Source organism: Berghia stephanieae, chromosome 12, assembly GCF_034508935.2.
Source record: "Berghia stephanieae isolate SIO BIC M18660-M18661 chromosome 12, UCSD_Bste_1.3, whole genome shotgun sequence".
In the NCBI taxonomy this organism is placed as follows: domain Eukaryota; kingdom Metazoa; phylum Mollusca; class Gastropoda; order Nudibranchia; family Aeolidiidae; genus Berghia; species Berghia stephanieae.
This window is the reverse complement of record NC_088371.1, coordinates 24148475-24170974: the sequence shown is the minus strand read 5'-3', so window position 1 is coordinate 24170974 and position 22500 is coordinate 24148475. Positions and strand designations below refer to the sequence as shown.

At 37.6% G+C, this 22500-nt stretch overlaps 1 protein-coding gene across 1 annotated transcript in view; it reads right to left on the bottom strand.

Moving 5' to 3' along the window:
• Positions 1 to 22500, bottom strand: part of LOC144958166 (uncharacterized) — a gene marked incomplete in the record, with an annotated part of 170196 nt that overhangs the window by 15439 nt on the left and 132257 nt on the right. Inside the window, 12 exon segments of the mRNA XM_078889934.1 lie at positions 31 to 156; positions 2089 to 2217; positions 4183 to 4287; positions 5233 to 5416; positions 6669 to 6760; positions 8643 to 8759; positions 10366 to 10555; positions 12605 to 12778; positions 14280 to 14453; positions 17110 to 17302; positions 19618 to 19750; positions 20543 to 20665. Of these exon segments, the coding sequence (XP_078746060.1) occupies positions 31 to 156; positions 2089 to 2217; positions 4183 to 4287; positions 5233 to 5416; positions 6669 to 6760; positions 8643 to 8759; positions 10366 to 10555; positions 12605 to 12778; positions 14280 to 14453; positions 17110 to 17302; positions 19618 to 19750; positions 20543 to 20665 (1740 nt within the window).

Genomic DNA, 22500 nt, shown 5'->3' with positions numbered 1-22500 from the left:
AAAAAAAAAAAAAAAAAAAACAAAACTTACGTATGCATTTTCCCTTGTCGTTCTTCTTGTAACCCGCACAACACTCACAGTTGTATCCACCTAGAGTGTTTGTGCATTCGGAGTTGTCTCCACATGTGTCTGCCAGGATGTCACACTCATCAATGTCTGGAAAAGAAACAAAAAGGTTAAATGAGGTGGAAAAGAATTAAATAATATACGATACTTTCATCTCTTTGTAAGTATTAAACGAGTTATTTTTATCGTGTCCAATAACACTACGAGCTTGCGAGTATTATGCTATTGCACGATAAAAATATAACGAGTTTAATAAATGCAAAGAAATGAAAGAATACGTTTATTCAACCCCTCCAAGTAAGATGATTAGATATTTTGTAACCAAATGGTATGGTATTATAGTACTTCTATTTACCATAATTTGTATCTTTCTCCTTCTACTTGAATGACAATTCGACCCAAAAACTAAAAACGTTGGATTTGTATTCATGCACACCAAAAGAGTATTTATAATTTCCAACCAACCAGCTGTCTTTTAAACCTTATAGAGCAGTAAAGTTAGGTGCCCCAAACGTAAACAATAACAAGTTGCTAGTGATTTCCGTTAGGGACCGGAATAATTTACGCACAATATAGGTCTCCCAATTTTGTAGTTTGAGTTGTAGGCAATACACTTTCAGTATTGAAAATATGTTTACATAAAATCTAACAGTTGCAGAATAATAATATAAGGCTAAATTATTATGAAAATCAGGCTCCGAATAATTCTCGTTTTGTTCACACCAGCGCAATAATTTGCTCTGGTCTAAAAATAGATAGACTGTAACTTTTGATAAATTTTAGAAAATTTTACCTTTTGTTCCATAAAATATCCATATCTAGACATTATTTGATGCATCATCGAGTATTTATGAATATGTGTTTCTTTTGCTACCTAACAGCCAAATTTTAAAGGTTATTTTTTTCTATTATTTACATTGGAACGTGAGCTGCCAAGACAGGAACATGTGGTTTGCCACGTGCTTCTCGACCTTTGTTTACGTTTGGGGCACCTAACTTTACTGCTCTATTTCACTCCAATAAAATATGCGACAATATTCTGTAATCGTTGAATATTTTTTTTTGTTCAACGCGTACAAATCATTATTCAACGATTACGTATTTACTAAGAAATGACAGGGTTTTCCAATGAGAGGGCTGGAGTAAAATTCCATTGACTCACCACAATGAGGACCTTATTTATCTTTTATGTTTATCTTATTTTGTTGTTTGTTTTTGGAGGGTTTTATGGGGTTTGGAATACATTAAGTTCTATTGCATCGCCAGAAAAAAAGAATGGGATGGGGAAAAAAAAATCTACATATTATACAATTCAAAACGCTTGAGAAAAAGTAAGACAAAGGGAAATAATTCAAATAGGGAACAGATGGACACTTCAGAAGCACACTATAAGTTACCAAAGAGTTTTCTGATAAGTTTTTTTTCTTCTCATGCCGCCTCTTCTATTTGGAATTCTCTTCCAATTTCCTAAAGCTACTTTTAAGACAAATATTAAGACATATCTTGTTAGGAAATATTTGATAGATTAAAACCCATTTCCGTTTATGGATTATTTTTCATGATATGAACGTCTTAAGCATATTTTGTGTATGACCTGTTAATGTAGCTTTGATATTTGGATTGAAAAGGCGCCTAGAGGTTCATTCGGCTATGTGGTCTAGGGGTCTGGGCACTCGCTTTCGGATCGGAATGTCCTGTGTTTGAGCCTCGTTCGGTACATAGTTCAGTCCTTGGAAAATGCTCTTTACTTACATTCTCTCATCGTACTCAGGTGTGAAATGAGTACCTGGCTATTCACAACGTTGTCTCAGTCGGAAAAAAATGTAATATCGCCTAACAGGCGATATGTCTTGTCCTATATGTTAAGTGTTGGTCATGGATCACTTATAAAAGCGCTTTGAGCACGTTTAGTGGATATTGCGCCATTTTAAAGCTCAAGTTTAAAAAAGTACAACCATCTTGTAACTTAAATATATTGTTTACCCAGACATCATACTCTTTGTGACTATTGGTTAAATTTACCTTTGCATTGTCCGTCCTTATCTGGGATAAAGCCCTTCTCGCATTCACAGGTAAAGCTACCTGGGAGATCTTTGCATCTCTGGCCCAGTTTGTTACAATCGTTGGCTCCTGTTGCACACTCGTCCACGTCTGTTTGATGGGATAGGCAGGGTATGCAAGGGTGTTGATGGTGAGATGGTTGTTGTGATGGTGGTAAATGTGGAGATGAGGACAATGATAATGATGATGGTCGTAAATGTGGCGGTTGTGGATTTAAAGCTAAACATAAGTTCACGTCTGGTGGATGGGGTAGGACGGGTATGTAAGGGTGTTGATGGTGAGATGGTTGTTGCGATGGTGGTAAAGGGAATGAGGACAATGGTAATGATGATGGTGGTAAATGTAGTGGCGGTTGTGGATTTAATGATAAACATAAGTTCACGTCTGGTGGATGGGGTAGGACGGGTATGTAAGGGTGTTGATGGTGAGATGGTTGTTGCGATGGTGGTAAATGTGGAGATGAGGACAATGGTAATGATGATGGTGGTAAATGTGGCGGTTGTGGATTTAAGTAACATTAGTTAGTTGGATGGGTAGGAGGGTATGTAAGGTGTTGATGGTGAGATGGTTGTTGCGATGTGGTAATTGGAGATGAGGACAATGGTAATGATGATGGTGGTAAATGTAGTGGCGGTTGTGGATTTAATGATAAACATTAGTTAGATCGGGTAGGATGGGTATGTAAGGCAAGGGTGTTGATGGTGAGATGGTTGTTGTCGTTGTGGATTTGATGATGAACATTAGTTCACGTCTGGTGGATGGTATAGGAAGGGTGTGTAAGGGTGTTGATGGTGAGATGGTTGTTGTGATGGTGGTAAATCTGAGAATGAGGACAGTGGTAATGTTGATATTGGTAATTGTAGTGGCGGTTGTGGATTTAATGATGAATATTAGTTCACGTCTGATGGATGGGGTAGGACGGGTATGTAAGGGTGTTGATGGTGAGATTGTTGTTGTGATGGTGGTAAATGTGGAGATGAGGACGGTAGTAATGATGATGGTGATCGCTGTGGTAATTATGGATTTGATAATGAAAACTCGTCCACGTGTTGTGTATGGGTTATGGCTTGTAAGATGGTGGGGTTGGAGGTAAAGATGAAGATGATGGTAATGATGATAATGATTACGATGGTAATGGTTGTTGAGATAAGTATTTGATGATGAACACTCGTCCACGTCTAGTGTAAGGGATAGGATTTATAAGGTTGTGAGATGGTGTTGATGGAGCTAATAGTGACGGTAATTATGATGGTAATGGTTGTAGTGATTGTGGATTTGATTATAAATATTCGTGTACGTCTGGTGGATAGGTAGGGTTTGTAAGGGTGGTGATAGATGTGGTGGTGGTGGTGGTTCTGGTGGTGGTGGTGGTGGTGGTGGTGGTGATGGTGATGGGATGGTGGTGGTGGTGGTGGTGGTGGTGATGGTGATGGGATGGTGGTGGTGGTGGTGGTGGTGGTGGTGATGGTGATGGTGGTGGTGTGGTGGTGGTGGTGGTGTGTTATGGTGATGGGTGGTGTGGTGGTGGTGGTGGTGGTGGTGGTGGTGGTGGTGGTGGTGGTGGTGGTGTGGTGGATGTGTTTATTAATGATGGTTGGTATTGGTGAATATATGAAGATGGTTATAATGGTGGTAATGAGGGTAATGATGATGGTTATAGTTGTGGTGGTGTTGGTATTGATGATGAAACACTCGTCTACTCTCAGCAGATAGTCTATGAGTAGTGTAAAGGTAATGGGGTGATGATGCAGGTGGTTCGTATGATAATGGTAATGATGAAGATGATGATGATGATGATGATGATGACGGTGATGATGATGATGGTGATGATGATGATTATGATGATGATGCTGCTACTGCTGCTGCTGCTGCTGCTGCTGCTGCTGCTGCTGATGATGATGATGATGATGATGATGATGATGATGCTGATGATGATGATGATGATGATGATGATGATGATGATGATGATGATGATTATGATGATGATAATGATGATGATGATGATGATGGACGATGATGAAAATGATACTTTTCTTGAAAGCAGTGAGCACTTACTCATACAAGAGTTGCAATTTCCAACGTATCCCATTTTGCATTGACACTCTCCATTGTAGCAAGCTGTATTGGTTCCGTTGCAGGTTACATTGTAACAGGGGTCGACTGAGATAATGAAAAAAAAACACATTAAAAATGAGCTGACTTGTAACCTACAAAATTTGCAAACGTAACGTATGGGAATAACTCAAGACATATGTCATTGCCTATTGATGATGTGCATTTAGATAAAGTACTCACAACATCAGCCAGCCAAATTTAACGTTCCAACACACAAAACTATGTGTAACATTTAACGTTTACGTTTATAGTCTGATTGATGTAAATTCCTGAGAAATAATCACGAACAGGCTGTCTAAAAATAATAATAAAGTGCTGAGTGACGTCAACTTGGTTTCATTCTTAGGCCCAGGCTTATTGGGCGAAACCCTCCCAGCCTATCTGGATTTTATGAGACTAACTTTTCTAGGTAGCTCAATGCCAAAATAAACAATATAGTGTCATCTTTACATAGTTGTTGCCCTTGAATTGTTGAAGATAGTGTGCCCTTGGCTAAGAAGCTCATAACATTGCCATCCGAAAGTATAACGGACCAACACACAAAACTATGTGTAACGCTAAACGTATATATTCTGTTTAATACAGTTTAGTGAGAATTACTCATAAAAGTGGATGGCAAAAAAACAAAAAACAAACCCCCCCCCCAAAAAAAAAACAAAAAACAAAAAAAAAAAAAAACAAAAACAAAAAAAAAAAGCCCAATAACAAAGACCCGAGTGACGTCAACTTCATTCTATCTATAGAGTGCAATAACTGAGCTAGAGACAGCATTAAAAATATCGTATATCTTTTTTAAAATTCAAGAGTAAATTTTACAATATATCATACAGGTCTGAGAGTTTATTTGCCAAGAGGAGGGTCATTTAAATGGATCGATATTTGAAGGACGAGTTTTCTGGCCAAATTTTAAAATATGGGTTTTTCCAGAGTACGGCAAAATGGGCGGTGAGTAAGTATTAGAATTTGATATCATACACACGTTTTCCTTACCCACACATTTCTTGGAGTTTTTGTCCAGCATGTAGCCTTCAATGCAGAAGCAGCCCACATTCCCGTCGTCCTCCACGCGGCATTCCTCGTTATCGCCGCATGCGATTGGTGATGTCGTCACTTTGTCTCCTCCCTCGCACTTCACTTTGGTCTTACAGTCAGCGTTGTAAACAACTTCTCCTTTCTGCAATGGGTTTCGGGATAGGGTGATATTTAAAAAAAAAAAAAAGCAACAAAACAAAATTAAAAATATTATACGATTCTTCCACAAGAATAGATAAAGTGAGAAAGGAACGAATTCAAAGGTTGACTGCAGTGAATAATGTATCAATAAAGATGAGAGAAGATAGATTGAAATGGTTCGGACATGTAGAGAGACGAGAGAGGGAAGGAAAGTATTGGACTTACAAATAGTGGGAAAGAGGAAAAAGGGACGCCCAAAGACTAGATGGTAGGATAAGGTAAAGGATGATATGAAAGAACTGGGCCTGGAGGAAGATGATGCGCTGAACCGAGATCTATGGAGATGTGGCATTCATTATGGCAACCCTGCAAAATGCGGGATAGGCTGAAAGAAGAAGAAGATACGATTCTTCCACTCTTGCGTTTTAGAGCTTGCGAGTACGCGTTGGGAACAAAGTTCGAATTCCAAAACGCAAGAGTGTAAGAAATTTTTTTATTCTACCCCTCATTCGTCATTTCTGAGTTAATGACAATAACAAAACTATTTAAATGATAATTTATTTTTATTTCTTCAAAAATCTAATTTTAGTGAAATTTAACGTTTGATAATCTGACGTCACAAATTATTATTGTAAAATTGATATCATTACGCGTTACTATTTAGGGAGAGGGTTGGAATGATAAAGAATATAATGATGCGCGTCGTGCATCTTCTTTGTTTTTAGTTGTTTTTGTTTTTTAGGGTTTTAAAGCGCTTGCAACACAATAAGGTCATATCAGCGCCAGCAAAAAAGGAAGCAAATGGGATAGTAAAAAGTTCTAGAATTACAATTAAAGCACCCAAGAAAAGGTAAGACAAAGGGAACAGATGTAGATTCCAAGAGCGCACTATCAAAGTACTTAGTTTGAGATCACCCAAAAGTCTCATCCAGACACAAATACAGGCCCCAACTAAGAGGGATACACTCAAATGTTTACAAATCATATATACTATGTAAACAAAAACAATACAGTGCATAACAGAGAGATGATTTATTTAATCTCCCAAAACTCTAACTATACATTTGACTGTTTCCCTCTCGGCAAGGGCCTGGAAAAAGCCAATTAAACTCATTCCAAGACAAAGACAGAAAGCATGTTGGAAAACAGATAATATAGGGGGATAGAGACACAGCAAGTGCCTCCCTGATCTCTATGGGAGGTCACGAACCCCACCCAGTTCCTTGTTTGTTTGTTTTATAAATACCCTTTACCTGAATGTATTGGTTGTTGTAGAGGCATCCACAGTCATCCTTAAGAATACACTTGTCACCCTCCATCACTAAACCCTTGGCACAGAAACAACCTGGTGATGAAGATACGAGATAACATGAGCTTTTATATAGCGCAATATCCACTAAAAGTGCTCAAAGCGCTTTACAAGGGGTCCTTAGCCAACAGCAACACTTAACATGTAGGACGGGACATGATGCCAGTTAAGAGATAGTACAATTTTTCGGACAGAGACAACGCTGTTAACGGCCAGGTACTCATTTTACACATGAGTACGGTGAGAGAATGTGAGTAAAGAGCCTTTTCCAAGGACTCAACTATGCGCCGAGTGAGGCTCGAACCCAGGACCTTCCAATCCGAAAGCGAGTGTCATACCACTAGACCACATAACCGATGCCATTAACCATTTTCTTACCAATCACAGTAAAATCGTCATATTCGTTACGATGCAACCAACATTTTTTTTCCATTCTGATTTCATTTGTACATCACAAAATTTAATGAAAAAAAAATTGTTAAAGCTACAAAAACTGGACACTGTGTTGTGAATCTCATTTTGCCATACAATACCATTATCTATAGAACATGGTTGTTGCTTTTCTATTTGAGTCGGAACAATCTATGTTTGTAAAGTGTTGGTGTGAAAATTCGAGAAAATTTCAGGAAATTGCTGGTAAGGAGAGAATTAAACAACTCGAAAGTCACTTTACAAATATCAAATTAAGAAATTAAGAAGCAGGCACCGGTATAAGATAAAGATATGAACAAGCGTGTATGGAAGGTGCCAGACAAAGAAAGAAAGAAAAATACCCCCCCCCCTCCCCCAAAATAACATCCAAAAAAATCAGTCGACCTCGGTTTGAGGTTTTTGTGGGATGTTTTTTTTTCTTGTATTTTTCTTTCTTGCTTTGTCTTGTACCTTTCATGCACATTTGTTCAGTTCTTTAACTCACTTTAAAACTTCATTTTATTAAAAAACCATAGGAAAACGTTTGTTGAAAAGGAAGTCTATTTCTGTTTGACCTTGTTTGGGATTGTACAATATACAGCGTGTAAAGCCCATTGAGCATTGAAAAACAATGAAACTGCGCTATATATAAGACTTGCTTACTTGAACATCTAAAAAATTCGTAGTTTTTAGGAGATAAAAATAGTAGTTGCTATAGTTAACTTTATAAACCAACAATTTACCATCAAAAGGATCAAATAACAATCAAAATCCTTAAAATTATCTAATCTTGCATCAACTTTCATTTTCAATGAGTTTAAATGACTTAGAAATGTTCATGATGTTCTGAAATTGAAGCCAAAATTTCGTAATTCTACGACTTTTTCATAGTTGTTGGCAAATCTGTAGTGTATACCATTGGTGAACGGATAAGGTCAATGGAGAGAAATATAAAGAGAGTAAATGTGACTCATACATAAGGGAACAGCACAAAACAAACAACAAGTTACCAAGTTACAAGTTGTTGTTTGTTTTGTGCTGTTCCCTTATGCATGAGTCACATTTACTCACTTTATCTTTCTCTCCATTTTACTGGCGGCTCATTTAGAAGTGCTGATGGTGACAATAAAGGAAAAAAGGAGGAAAATTATGAATGGTTTTCTTTACGTCACGTGTTTACTTCACTAACCCCCACTTTTAGAGCCATTGAGATGATAAACTACTCTAGCTATCTTCTGGATAGTAAGAGGAAACTGAACCAGTTTGTTCCACCACACATTAAATCTATCAAAGCCAGAAAATTTGATTGAGGAAAATGTCCTTTTTCAAAGAAGGAAATTCCTCCTCCGACACAAAAATCGCGGATTTCCGCGGATCCGAGGAAAACCATCAGCATCTCTAGTTTGGATAAGGTCAACCTTGCTTAAAGTCAACCAATCGTTGTGGCCCTGTGGTTGTGTTGGCTTTATCAGGATTCTACTGTATGTATCATCGTTTTTACACTAACCTTCATAGCAGTCGTCGGGGTTGTCCTCTACGGGGATGTTCAGCCTTGCAGTCAGACAGGTCTCTTGACTGACGGGTCCACAGGTCTTGTACTTCATGTTGTTCTTGCAATTACCGGCTGTGGGATTGGTGGAACCATTTTATATATGAATGTATATATATATATATTATATATATATATATATATTATATATATATATATATAATATATATATTTTTTTGATGTATATATATATATATATATATATTTATATATATATATATATATATATATATATATATATCTTTATTATATATATATATATATATATATATATATATATATATCTTATGTATGTATATATAATATATATATACATACATATATATAACTATAAATGGCCATATTGCATGAACAACCTTGTGGCTATTGGGCAGGATTACCTCAAAAACCCTTAAAACCCTTTGGCTATTTGGGTAATATTGCCTCCATTACCATGTGGTATTGATGATATGCCTCTATAATTGGCTATTTGGGTAATATTGCCTCCATTACCATGTGGCTATTTGAGTGATATTGCCTCTATCAACATGTGGCTATTTGGGTAATATTGCCTCCATTACCATGTGGCTATTTGAGTGATATTGCCTCTATCAACATGTGGCTATTTGGGTAAGGTTGACGCACCTAAATTTACAGGTGGCTATTTGGGAAGTGGTGCCTCAATTACCTCAATTTTTGGTTATATTTCCTCAATTATAATGTGGCTATTTGGTCCATATTTCCTTAAGAACCTTGTGGCCATTTGGGCTATAGTGATCCATATAACCATGCGGCTATAGGACATATTGCCTCAATTAATCATTGCCCAAATAACTCTTTGGTTATATGGGTCATGTTGCCCAAATTGCCATGGAGCTTTTTGGGCAATTTTGTCCAACTAATTGCTCCCCGTTTTTTGTTTGGAAAGACACAATACGAATCAACGTTCAAAATTGAGCTTTTTTAGGGCTTTTTATTTTATAAATCTAGCGCAATATCCACTAAACGTGGTCAAAGCGCTTTACAAGGGGTCTCTGGTCAACAGCGACATTTAACATGTAGGACGAGACATGATGCCCATTAGGCGATATTACACTTTTTTTTTTCGGACAGAAACAAAGCGGATAACGATCAGGTACTCATTTTACACCTGAATACGATGAGAGAATGTGAGTAAAGAGTTTTTTATCCAAGGACTCAACTATGCGCCGAGCTAGCGAGGCTCGAACCCAGGACCTTCCGATCCGGAAGCGAGTGTCAAACCACTAGACCACATGACCGCACAACGTTATTATTATTATTATTATTATTATTATTATTATTATTATTATCATCATTATTATTATTATTATTATTATTATTATTATCATTATTATATAATAATAATAATAATAATAATAATAATAATAATAATAATAATAATAATAATAATAATAATAATAATAATAATAATAATAATAATAATAAAATAATAATAATAATAATAATAATTATTATTATTATTATTATTATTATTATTATTATTATTGTACCTATTGGTGGTATTAGGAGTGTTGTATTTTTCTGGTGGTAATTATAAGTATCCGTTTATTTTTTTGGTTCCATTTACCATTTTTTTTCACTTTCATGTATGTTGTATTGATTTATTGGCGAAAGCCTAAGATTGAATAAACTTTGAAAACTTCGTTCAAATTCTACTCACGATCGCAGGAGTCTACTTTGTCTCTCCATTGGGTGATTCTGGTCTTGTATTTCTCTACACATTCCTGGCTGAGAGTCTCGGCAAACTCGCACACGGCCCCAGCGAAGTCCACGGCCACGAAGCACAGATCGTAGCTGCAGGACATTTTAAACTGCTCTATGTCGAGGTCGGTCATCAGAGCCAAACAGTCCTGAAAACACAGAAAAAAATATTTTTAAAAACATTGAGCATGCATTCTGCCGTTGTTTTTAAAACACAGTACATGCAATGTTAACCAAATAGCATATACTGTGTTCTTTAACAAAACGCAGCATTTCTATAGAGCAATATCCACTTTTTCTTCTTCTTTCAGCTTATACCGCAATTTGCAGGGTTACCATAATGAATGCCACATCTCCATGCATCTCGGTTCATCGCATCATCTTCCTCCAGGCCCAGTTCTTTCATATCATCTTTTACCTTATTCAACCATCTAGTCTTTGGGTGTCCTTCTTCCTCTTTCCCGCTATTTGTAAGTTCAATACTTTCCTTCCCACGTCCTCTCTCTCTCTCTCTCTCTCTCTCTCTCTCTCTCTCTCTCTCTCTCTCTCTCTCGTCTCTTTACAATATCCTCTTAACCGTGATCAAAGCGCTTTGCATGGGCTCTTATAGCTAACAGCAAAACTTAACATGTAGGATAAGACATGACGCCTGATAGGCGATATTACAATTTTTCTTACAAGACAACGTTGTTAATGACCAGGTATTCATTTTACACATGAGTACAATTATATATTGTGAATAAATAGCTTTTTACCAAATACTCAACTGTGTGCTGCTAAGAGCGGGATTCGAACCCAGGACCTTCCAATCTGAAGGCGAGTGTCATTCCACTCCACCACATAGCCGCAATGTGTTTTGTTTGTTTGTGTTTAAGGGTTTTACGGCGCTTGCAACACATTAAGGTCATTTCGGCGACAGTAAAAAGGAAGAAAATGGGATAGTAAAAAGTTCTAGAATTACAATTCAAGCTCCGAAGAAAAGGTAAGACAAAGGGGAATTGGTTCAAATAGGAAACAGATGTAGATTCCAAGAGTATACTATCAAAGTACTTAGTTTGAAAAAAAATATCACCTCCAAAAACTATGACTATGCATTTGACCATTGCTTCTCAGCAAAGAACTCCGACATATCTTCTTCTTCTTCTTCTTCTTCTTCTTCTTCTTCTTCTTCTTCTTCTTCTTCTTCTTCTTCTTCTTCTTCTTCTTCTTCTTCTTCTACTTCTTCTTCTTTCAGCTTATCCCGCATTTTGCAGGGTTGCCATAATGAATGCCACATCTCCATGCATCTCGGTTCATATCATCTTCCTCCAGGTCCAGTTCTTTCATATCGTCCATTACCCTATCCAACCATCTAGTCTTTGGGCGTCCCTTTTTCCTCTTTCCCGCTATGTGTAAGTCCAATACTTTCCTTCCCACGTACTCCCTGTCTCCTCTTTACATGTCGGAACCATTTCAATCTCCTCTCATCTTTATTGATTCATTCTTTACTTCAGTCAACCTTCGAATTCGTTCATATTTCTCACTTTATCTTTTCTTGTCCAGCCAACTGACCATCTCAACATCCTCATTTCTGGCACCTCAACTTCTTTATCTTGTTTCGTTGTCTTAGCTGCTGTTTCTTATCCGTATAAAATTGCTGGTCTTACGACAAATGTATATATTTTCCCCCTCAGCTTTGCGGAAATTCGTTTGTCACAAAGAACTCCGACAAATGCTAGGACAAAACCAAGTTATTTCATTCCAAAACCGAGACAGAAAGAAACTGAGAAAGCAGATGATGATATAGTGAGACAGAAGACACTTCAAATTACCGCTGCCCACATTGGGAGGTAGAAAGACCCCACCCATTGATGAGAGACTATATTTACCTTGAACTCCATTGTATTTATTTTCCAACAACAGTCTACACGTTTTTATATTTCACTTTCTAAACTGCGTTACACAGTTCCTCCCTCTCCCTTCTTTTCACTTAATTAATTGCGCACCTTTTAGAAATATCCATTGTACTATTTTCATCCGTGCTTCTTTGCAAACGGAGCATACTAATTTCCTGCCCATCAATGTTTTTGTTTATTCATCTTAACAATGCCACTACCACATTATCTCATTCATCTATGGTGTTCCATCGTCCATTCTATTCTATCTGTTTTCGTAATTAAATTGAACCTTCAATTCTATATCACAATGTTATTTATTACCTTGAATGGAGATGCTTTCTTGTCCAACAACTTGCTGCACTCGTGTTTAATGAGCTCTTTGGGTTCACAGTTTCTGGGATCTGGGGGCACTTCGGGGTCGCAGTCAGGGGTACACGCCACCTCACTGCCATTCATGACGGTCCAAGAATTACCAAACAGTTCGAAATTGTCAGTCTGTTTTGTGGAAGACACGGATACACATGGATAAAATTAATGGACATTTCAAAATCAAAGATAAGATAAGATAAGATAAGATAAGATAAGATAAGATAAGATAAGATAAGATAAGATAAGATAAGATAAGATAAGATATACTTTATTGATCCTGAATGGAAATTATCATAATGTCACACACCATTCATCGTTATATTAGCACAGATTTATACACTGTCATTGTTATGAACTAATAGATGAAAATACGAAGCTAATTAAAAGCAAAATACACATCAAATATAATAATATATTCATAAAATACACCAGTTACAAGCAACGCTATAAAATTGGACATGAAAGTAGAATAGAGTCTGCAGTACTCTGAGAAAAATAGTATTTAAAATTTTTCCCAGGAAACTCGTTCTTCAAATAGCGATCGATTAAACTGACCCTCGTCTTAATAAAAATATTGCAAAGTGAGAAACCCACACAAGCATACACAGATGTATATACAAACACACACACACACACACACACACACTTACTCTTTCTCTCTCTCTCTCTCTCTCTCTCTCTCACACACACACACACAGACACACTTGTCTGGTGCTCCACAGGAACAAAACCAAATAAAACAAAAAAAACCCCAAAACCCCCACCATCTTTGTATAAAGTAAAAACAAGTAAACGTGTTCAAAGCATTTTACAACAGGTCCTGAGCCAATAGCAAAACTAGCATGAAATACAAGACATGTCACCAGTAATGCGATATAATTTCATTCCCTATTCTCACACGCTTATCCCACACTAACCACAGTTCCTTCCCTATCCTCATACGTTTCTCCCAGACCTACCACAGTTCCTTCCATTCCTCACACGTTTATCCCAAACTTACCACAGTTTCTTTCCTATCCTCACACGTTTATCCCAAACTTACCACAGTTTCTTTCCTATCCTTACACGTTTATCCCAAACTTACCACAGTTCCTTCCATTCCTCACACGTTTATCCCAAACTTACCACAGTTTCTTTCCTATCCTTACACGTTTATCCCAAACTTACCACAGTTTCTTCCCTATCCTTACACGTTTATCCCAAACTTACCACAGTTTCTTCCCTATCCTTACACGTTTATCCCAAACTTACCACAGTTTCTTCCCTGTCCTTACACGGTTATCCCAAACTTACCACAGTTTCTTCCCTATCCTTACACGTTTATCCCAAACTAACCACAGTTTCTTCCCTATCCTTACACGTTTCTCCCACGCTTATCACGGTTACTTCCCTGTCATCACACGTTTATCCAACACTTACCACAGTTCCATTACCTCCACACACGTTAATCCAACACCTACTTCAGTTCCTTTCCTGTTCTCTCACGTCTCTCCCAAACCTACCACTGTTCTTCCTTATCTCCACTTGTTTCTCCCACATTCACCACAGTTCTTTCCCCATCCTCATACGTTTATCCCATACTTACCACAGATCCTTCCCTATCCTCATACGTTTATCTCACACTTACCACAGTTCCTTCCCTATCCTCACACGTTTCTCCAACAGTCCAGTCGTCTTTAGGGTCGCCGTTGTAGTTTCCGCAAATACCACATGTGTCAGACTTTTTACTGTCGGGGACGATTACCGTCACAGCATCTTTACCGTCCCACGAGACTTCAAGACCATTTGGAGCTCGGACCACCTGGTGGTTAAAAAAAAAAGAAGAAAATATTGATATTGTTATGTACAATTTGTATATAGTATAGGGGAACAAAGAAGCGCGTGATTGGATAAAGCAACCTCTACTGTAAACGCGAGTCACCAAACTATGCAAGAAGTAGAATCTGAAAGAGATGAAAAAGGGGAAAGCGGCAGGCCAAGACAGTTTCTCAATAGAATTGATTGACGCCCTCGACGATTTGAGAATAGACATTCTGACAAAAGCCTTTAACGTCATATATGAAAAGGGTGTCCTGCCTAATGTTTTAAGACAGTCCGTATTCATTACTATTCCCCCCAAAAAACAAGGAACTATTGACTCTGACAAATACAGTACAATCATCATTATGATCCAGGTCACAAAAATTATATTAAGAATACTTATGAAAAAATGAGGAACAAGATCTCTCCAGAGATAAGGGACGAGCAGCTTGGCTTTTTATTACAGAAAAGGTACAGTAAATGTAATTTTTACATTGAAAATAATAATGCAACGGCTAATCGAAAAACAAAAATCACTTCATTTATGCTTCATTGATCATTCCAAATCTTTTGATTCAGTACAACACGAAACGCTCTTCAAAATCTTAGAAAAGATTGATGTAGATAGTAAAGACCTTCGACTTGTGAAAAACTTATACTGGAACAGCGTGTGTCAAACTTGATAATGAAACATCGGACTTCTTTAACACCAAGACGGGAGTAAGACAAGGTTGCGTCTTATCGCCGGACCTTTTTAACATTTATTGTGAAATAATATTCAAATTAATTGAAGATATGAAAGGCGTCGCCGTTGAAGGGCAGAATATAAATAGCATAAGATAAACCGACGATGGTCCTCTGATGGCTACCCTCCAGAAAACATGCAGAATATTTTAGACATACTGGTGAGCAAAAGTGAAGAGATGGGCCTGAAACTATTTACTATTAAAATCAAACCAATCAGCAAATTACAACTATTAATAAACTATTTGAATCCAACTAATAAACAACTTACCAATGACAACTAATTATTTAACGTACACATTCCCTGTTGCACTAAATCAGGATTCGTGCACCGGTCCATTCAAAACCCACCAACAAGTATATTAAATAACCAACAACCAACAACTAACAATTGCACTGTTTCCTTTTAACAACCAATCAACAACTTACAAATAACAACCAATCTCATAAAAACTAACATACAATCAACAAGTTACAAGTAATAATTCATTTACTATTAATACCCAAACTATAAGCAAAATACAACTATTTGAATTCAACCAATCACCAAATGATGAATAAAATGAAATGAATGAATGAATGAATGAATAAAATATTTATTGTCGGTAAATATACATACATTATGCATACATCATTTAAACAAAACAACAACTAGTAACAATGACAACAAACATATAGAAATAAAAATTTGAACAAATAATAATGCATATTTCCTTAATAAAATCTGATTTAAAATCAGTAAGCCCTTCAAGGCTTTTCTCCAACATACTTACTTAATTACTTACTTACTATCCAACGTCATCCTCATTGACGTTGGCTGCTGTTTCTAATGGTGTTCACATTACTTAGTTAGGACGATCGACCCAATCAGCAAATTATTCACCGCATTCGAGTAGCGTCACAAACCCGCCCGGAAGCTTCGTCACAACACACCGTTCAACTAGATGCTTTGCGGTTTCGGGTTCGTTCCCACATCGGGTACATGTTGGACAGATGGAAAATCCCCACTGATGAAGAGACATTGCCGTGAGGCACATTCTCGACCGAAGCCCATTCGCTACCACCCAGTGTCTCTTATTGGTGGAGAAGCCTGTCAACTTCTCACCTAGTTTCGAGGAGTGTATGTCCCTGCCCACTCGAGGGATTGAATTCGTCCAACCGACTTCCATCTCATACATCTGAATCTATAAATTTCTGTTTTTGTAGAGAGCTCCTGCTTCAGGGTAGTTACTATTGATGTTGGTGGACTCCCTACATATTAAATACTATATTATATCTATATATCTAACACCTCACTATTTGTTTGTTTGTTTGTTTTTAAGGGTTTTACGGCGCTTGCAACACATTTAGGTTATATCAGCGCCAGTAAAAAGGAAGTAAACGGGAAAGTCAAATTCTAAAATTACAATTAAAGCACCCAAGAAAAAGTAAGACAAAGGGGAACTGGGAGCAAATAGGGATCAGATGTAGATTCCAAGAGCATACCATCAATGTACTTAGTTTGAGATCAGCTATAAGTCTCATCCGGACACAAGCACAAGATCCAACTAAGAGCAATACACTCAAATGTTTACATTATACATTCAAAATAACAAATATAATAATACATAAGAGAGAGAGAGAGAGAGAGAGAGAGAGAGAGAGAGAGAGAGAGAGAGAGAGAGAGAGAGAGAGAGAGATGATTTACAAGGAAAAAAATATCATCTCCCAAAACAATATAATTATGCATTTGACTGTTTCCCTCCAGCCAAGGACTCCGGCCAGGGCCAGGACAAAACCAAGTAATCTCATTCCAAGACATAGACAGTAAACAAATTGGAAAACAGCTATAAGGGGATAGAAGACACAGTAAGCGCCACCCTGCCCACTATGGGAGGTCAGGAACTCCACCCAGACCTCACTATTTAACTTACCACTTCCCTGTTGTACCTGACGGCGCTGATACCGTCAGGGGACGTGTACTGGTCCATCCTAATCCCGTTGACCAGGATACCAAGGCCCTGGACGAGTTTGATCTCGATCTCGTTCACCAGGATTCGAACGCTCTGTACATAGGAATAGTATCCAGGCTTGGTAGAACCTCGTCGCCAGTATTTCGTCAAGACTCTACGGGGATTGAAAATAAATAATAAGGGACCCATTGTCTCAAAACGGTCATTATTGTAGCGGGTATGCGGTCTTGTGGTATGACACTCGCTTTCGGGTCGGAAGGTCCTGGATTCGAGCCTGGGCGTGGCGCATAGCTGGGTCCTTGGAAAAGACTCTTTACTCACATTCTCTCACCGTACTCAGGTGTAAAACGAGTACCTGGTCGTTAACAGCGTTGTCTCTGTCCGAAAAAAAAGTTGTAATATCGCCTAACAGGCGTCATGTCCTGTCCGACATGTTGCTTGTTGCTGTTGGCCAGTGACCCTTTGTAAAGCGCTTTGAGCACGTTTAGTGGATATTGCGCTTTAAAAAAGCTCTATTAAAAAAAAAAACTTTTGCTGAAGATGGAATTTTTAGCTGGGAGTTTTATAGATAGTCTGCATTTGGCTACGAGAGCAACGAGATTATATTGCAGCACAATACTAAAATAAAGATTTTGAAACGTAATGTATTGAGCGTTTGGATCAGAATGTTGGAAGATCACAGAGAGTATCATCCAGAAACTTGAAGTATTCCAAAACAAATGTTTGCGACGAATCTTCAAGATATTCTGGACAAACACAATCTCAAATGAGGACCTGAGAGCGAGAGCTGAAGTTGAGTCTCTGGAGAGTCTCATTAAAAGGAGAAGTTGGCAATGGTTGGGAAATATCTGTAGCAGACCTGATGAAACACTGATAAAAAAGGCTCTGCGATGGACACCCCGAGGAAGCGAGGTCGCCCTAAGGAGACGTGAAGACGTACCGTAGAGAGGGACCTTAAACAGAGAGGTCTGTCCCTCGAGATGGCTCAAAGAAAAAATCTGCTGACAATCCGCCTGAAGTGCCAGCAGGCCCAGAGAGGATTGAGTGAGTGAGTGATGCTCTCAAAACGGTATTATTGTAGCGTAAAACTATTGTTGATGATGAAATTTTTACCTAGGAGTTTTATAGAAAGTATGCGCTTGGCTTAGAAGCTCACACCATTGCCATCATAGGAAGTATAACGGACCAACACACAAAACTATGGGAACCTTGAACGTTTATAGTCTGGTTAATACAGTTTAGTGAGAATTACTCATAAACGCGGATGGCAAAAAGCAATAATCAAGACATGAGTGACGTCAACTTCGTTCTATCTATATGAAATGAGTTGAAATAAATGTGACCCACTGTCTCAGAATGGTATTTTGTCTATATGAATCGGCCCTCTAAAAGTAAATTTAAAGTTATTAGATTTAATCAGTAATAGAAAATTGAGTTGGTTGCAATATGTGTCAGTGCATGGCATAATCAGTTGGAAGGTAAACATTTTGAATTGTTTTTTTTTGCATTATCTGAAGATTATGCTCCCAAGAGCATTTTAATCTTTATTGGAAGTAAATCGGGTGATTCTTCATTAAGTTATGTTCAGATGTATGGGAAAGGTATCCAGCAACTTATCTCAAATTTCATACTTTTTTAACTTGACTAGCTGTAAAAAAATATTTTAAAGTGAAATTAAGCTTTGATATTTCCCGAAGATGTACAAAAAGAGTTGATTTAATCATTTATGACAAGAACTCATTTTTGATAAAGATTGACCCTCTAACTAAAATTGGCAATATCCCAGTTCAAGCCTTTTCACCATCCGACTGATTTTGCCATTCACTGTTTTACATTTGTCACGCGGAAAGGAGTAATGGGAGCGATCCATATTCAGGGTCTTGTCCAACTGAGTCATCAATCACATGATTTATTGCTGTCCTGCGATGGGATATATCTTAACAATAAATGTAAACACGCTGCTTTGTTTACAAAACTTGTAAACATACTCATGTGTCAAGCTGAACATAATGACCAATCGTGGTGTAAGATATTTCAAAATCTGTGAACTATTTTCACTATGTGGGTCACTTTAAGCACATTTTGCAATTTGATCAATGACCTCGAGCGCATGGAAAGATAATATGCGACCCCTCGTCTCAAAACGGTATTAAGTCGGGATGATTAAGATGCTGAAAACTGAATTTGTAGTCAGAAATATCAGACTTGGGTTGAGTTTGTATGTTTTATTGAGGAGAATGAATGTTATATTTTAGAATGCTGAATACCAATCATTCATATTTTTGACCAGTTTACCTTTAATTTGACTTTTTCAGCATCTGGTCCATCCCGACTTAATACCGTTTTGAGACAAGGGGTCACATATATAGATCATTCCCGTTCTTTTTTCTTTTCTATTTTTTGTTAACATGATGCAGTTTTGGACATGCGTAGTACAATAAATAGGCATTTCTATTTTTAGCCACTCACTGGAAAGATGGTTTCCCTCCACTCTCACACTTATCTTTAGCCATGACGTATTCACAAAGGCCTTGGTAATGCAACCAACGTCCGTCAAAGCTGAGGCAGTGAGGATCGCCGAAACATTTGCATTCTCCAACAGCTAAGAAAGTGTAAAAATAACAACAAACAATTAAAGAAAATAAATAATGTTTATATTTTAAAAAAACCCGCTAATTGGATTCAATAGTCTGACGTCACGTCGCCCAGCAACGGGAGCAGCTTGGTTCTAAACAAAGAAAATCGGTACTTTTTATTCTTCATGCTGGCTCGAACTTTTCATATGTCATGTGATCAGAATGTATAAAAGTCAAAACATGATCATATTTATAATGTTTTTCTCCTCTGGATACACTTTATGCTCGTCGGAGAGATATTTCATGAGGGCGTCCGCCATTGTTCCGATAGTTTAGAGCCAGTTACTATGCGTCATTATGAGGGAAGTGACGTCATGACTGTTGAAGCCTATTAGGGCCTTGTTATACAGGGTGTTTCATATACAGGGTGTCTTTTCTGTATGTTACGTGTTGCTGTTGGTCAGAGACCCTTTGTAAAGCGCTTTGAGCACTTTAAAAAAATGAAAAAAATAAATTCCCTTTATTCATCCTAGAGGGGAAATTTTTATTTAGGGTCTATTCCAAGGGAAGACTGGAATAACCCAGGCGTCAGCCGCAGTGCAGCGCCGCAAAGTGAGCTAAGGCTAGGTGACTTGCTCAAGGCCACACAACGCGGCGGGTAGTCGAACTCGATACCTTTCAGGCACGAAGCAAAGACCATACCGCTGAGCCATGCTGTCCCATTAGTAAATATTGCGCTATGTAAAAATCTCAAGCCCAAGTTTACCCATTTTTGAACAGCCCTCCCTCCTCCCCGGGATACAGACTAACACGTTTACCTCTACAGGTCTTTCCATCTCCCTTGTATCCTTTGTGACAAGCACATCTGAAAGAACCAACTAGGTTTTCGCAACGAGCGTGTTCGTGGCAGTCGTGTGTATTCTCTTGACACTCGTTGATATCTGTTGGGGGAAAATGTTATAAAAAATGTTATAAATGTTTTATATCAGCAATATTTCGTACAATAAGAAAAAGACAAATGCAATTTTTAGGGCACCTAAATAGACATAAATGTTTTTAACATCTTGCTCTCACAGGAAAGACAGAAGGTAAAAAGAGTAAAGGAAGACCAAGAAAAACATACATTTGAATAGCTTGAACAACGAGGTGACAAAGAAAGAGAAGATTAGTTTTCTGAGGTTATCTAATCAGAGAGATGAATGGCGTACCATGATCACCGATGTCTAGCACAGACTTGGTACTTGAAGAAGAAAAAGAATCAGCAATAGATTTACATAACAGGATATGCAAGGAGTGTTTTATTTTTTATTTTTAAAAATTGTTTTTAAGGGATTTGCGGCGCTTGCAACACATTAGGTCATATCAGTGCCAGTAAAAAGGAAGAAAATGGGATAGTAAAAAGTTCTAGAATTACAATTAAAGCACCCAAGACAAGGTAAGACAGATGGGCATTGCTTCAAATAGGAAACAGATGTAGATTCTAAGAGCACACTATCAAAGTACTTAGTTTGAGATCACCTGAAAGTCTTACCCAGACACAAGCATAGGTCCCCACAAAGAGTGATACACTCAAATGTTTACAAATCATATATAATATGTAAATAAAACATAATACAGTGCATAACAGAGATGATTTACAAGACAAAAAAATATCATCTCAAAACTAACTATACATTTGACTGTTTCCAACCCAGTCAGGGTACCCCGCCAGGGCCAGGACAAAACCAATTAATCCCAATCCAAGACAAAGACAGAAAGCATATTGGAAAACAGATTTAGGAGGATAGAAGACACAGTAAGTGACTCACTGCCCACTAGTGTGTCTTTTTGCTTGCAAAACTGAATATCATAAATTCTCTTTAACCCCTCTCCTGTCCAACCACAGGAAAATAGTCACATTCGTTACGATATAACCAACATTTTTCTTATTCAAATGTCTTTTGTACATCATAAAAGTTAAAGAAAATGAACAGTGTGTTGTAGAGCACGTTTTGCTAAAGAAATTATGTATCGCAAGAACTTACTGTTATTGTGTTTAAGTGATAAAAAATCTATTTTTGTGTTATTTAGGTGTGCAGTTTTGGGGAAAATCCTGAAAATGGATGGTAAGGAGAGAGTTAAGTCGAGATAGCTGTAGTTGTGTCAGTGCTAAACACTTTGCTTCTTTTCTAGCTTATTATGGCCCAGCTTTTAGATCATCATTTTTCATCATTGCCTTTTTCACCCTGGGTCAGGGTATAGGCCACAGACAAACAGTTTCCATCCTTCTCTATCCTGAGCTAACTTTTTTTTTTTTATCTCGTTCCATGTTTTATCACTTTTCTGTATATCAGCTTCTTTAATTCTTCTCCATGTTCCTCGTGGCCTTCCCCTTGATATTCTGCCCTGAGGGTTCCAGTCCAATACTTTCTTTGTTATAGTGGAGTCATTCTTTCTAAGGGTGTGTCCAATCCACCTCCATCATATTCTTTCTATTTCTCCTCCCACTGGTTTCTGCTGTGTTCTTTCCCATACTTCTTCATTTTTAATTCTATCCATTTTATTCTGACTAGCTTACGTATGCAATGTTTACGAAAAAAACCCCTTTTCCATTCCTGTGATGCATTCCAAGTTTCACATCCATACCGTAGCTCTTAGATGCACCATGTATTTTTACGCCAAAAGGCAGGGTTCAATAAAGAGATAATATTACTCGATGTATATCTTGTATTTTATATCTATGATATTAGCACATTTAACGACACATGCAATCCATGACAACTTGCACTTATTTGCA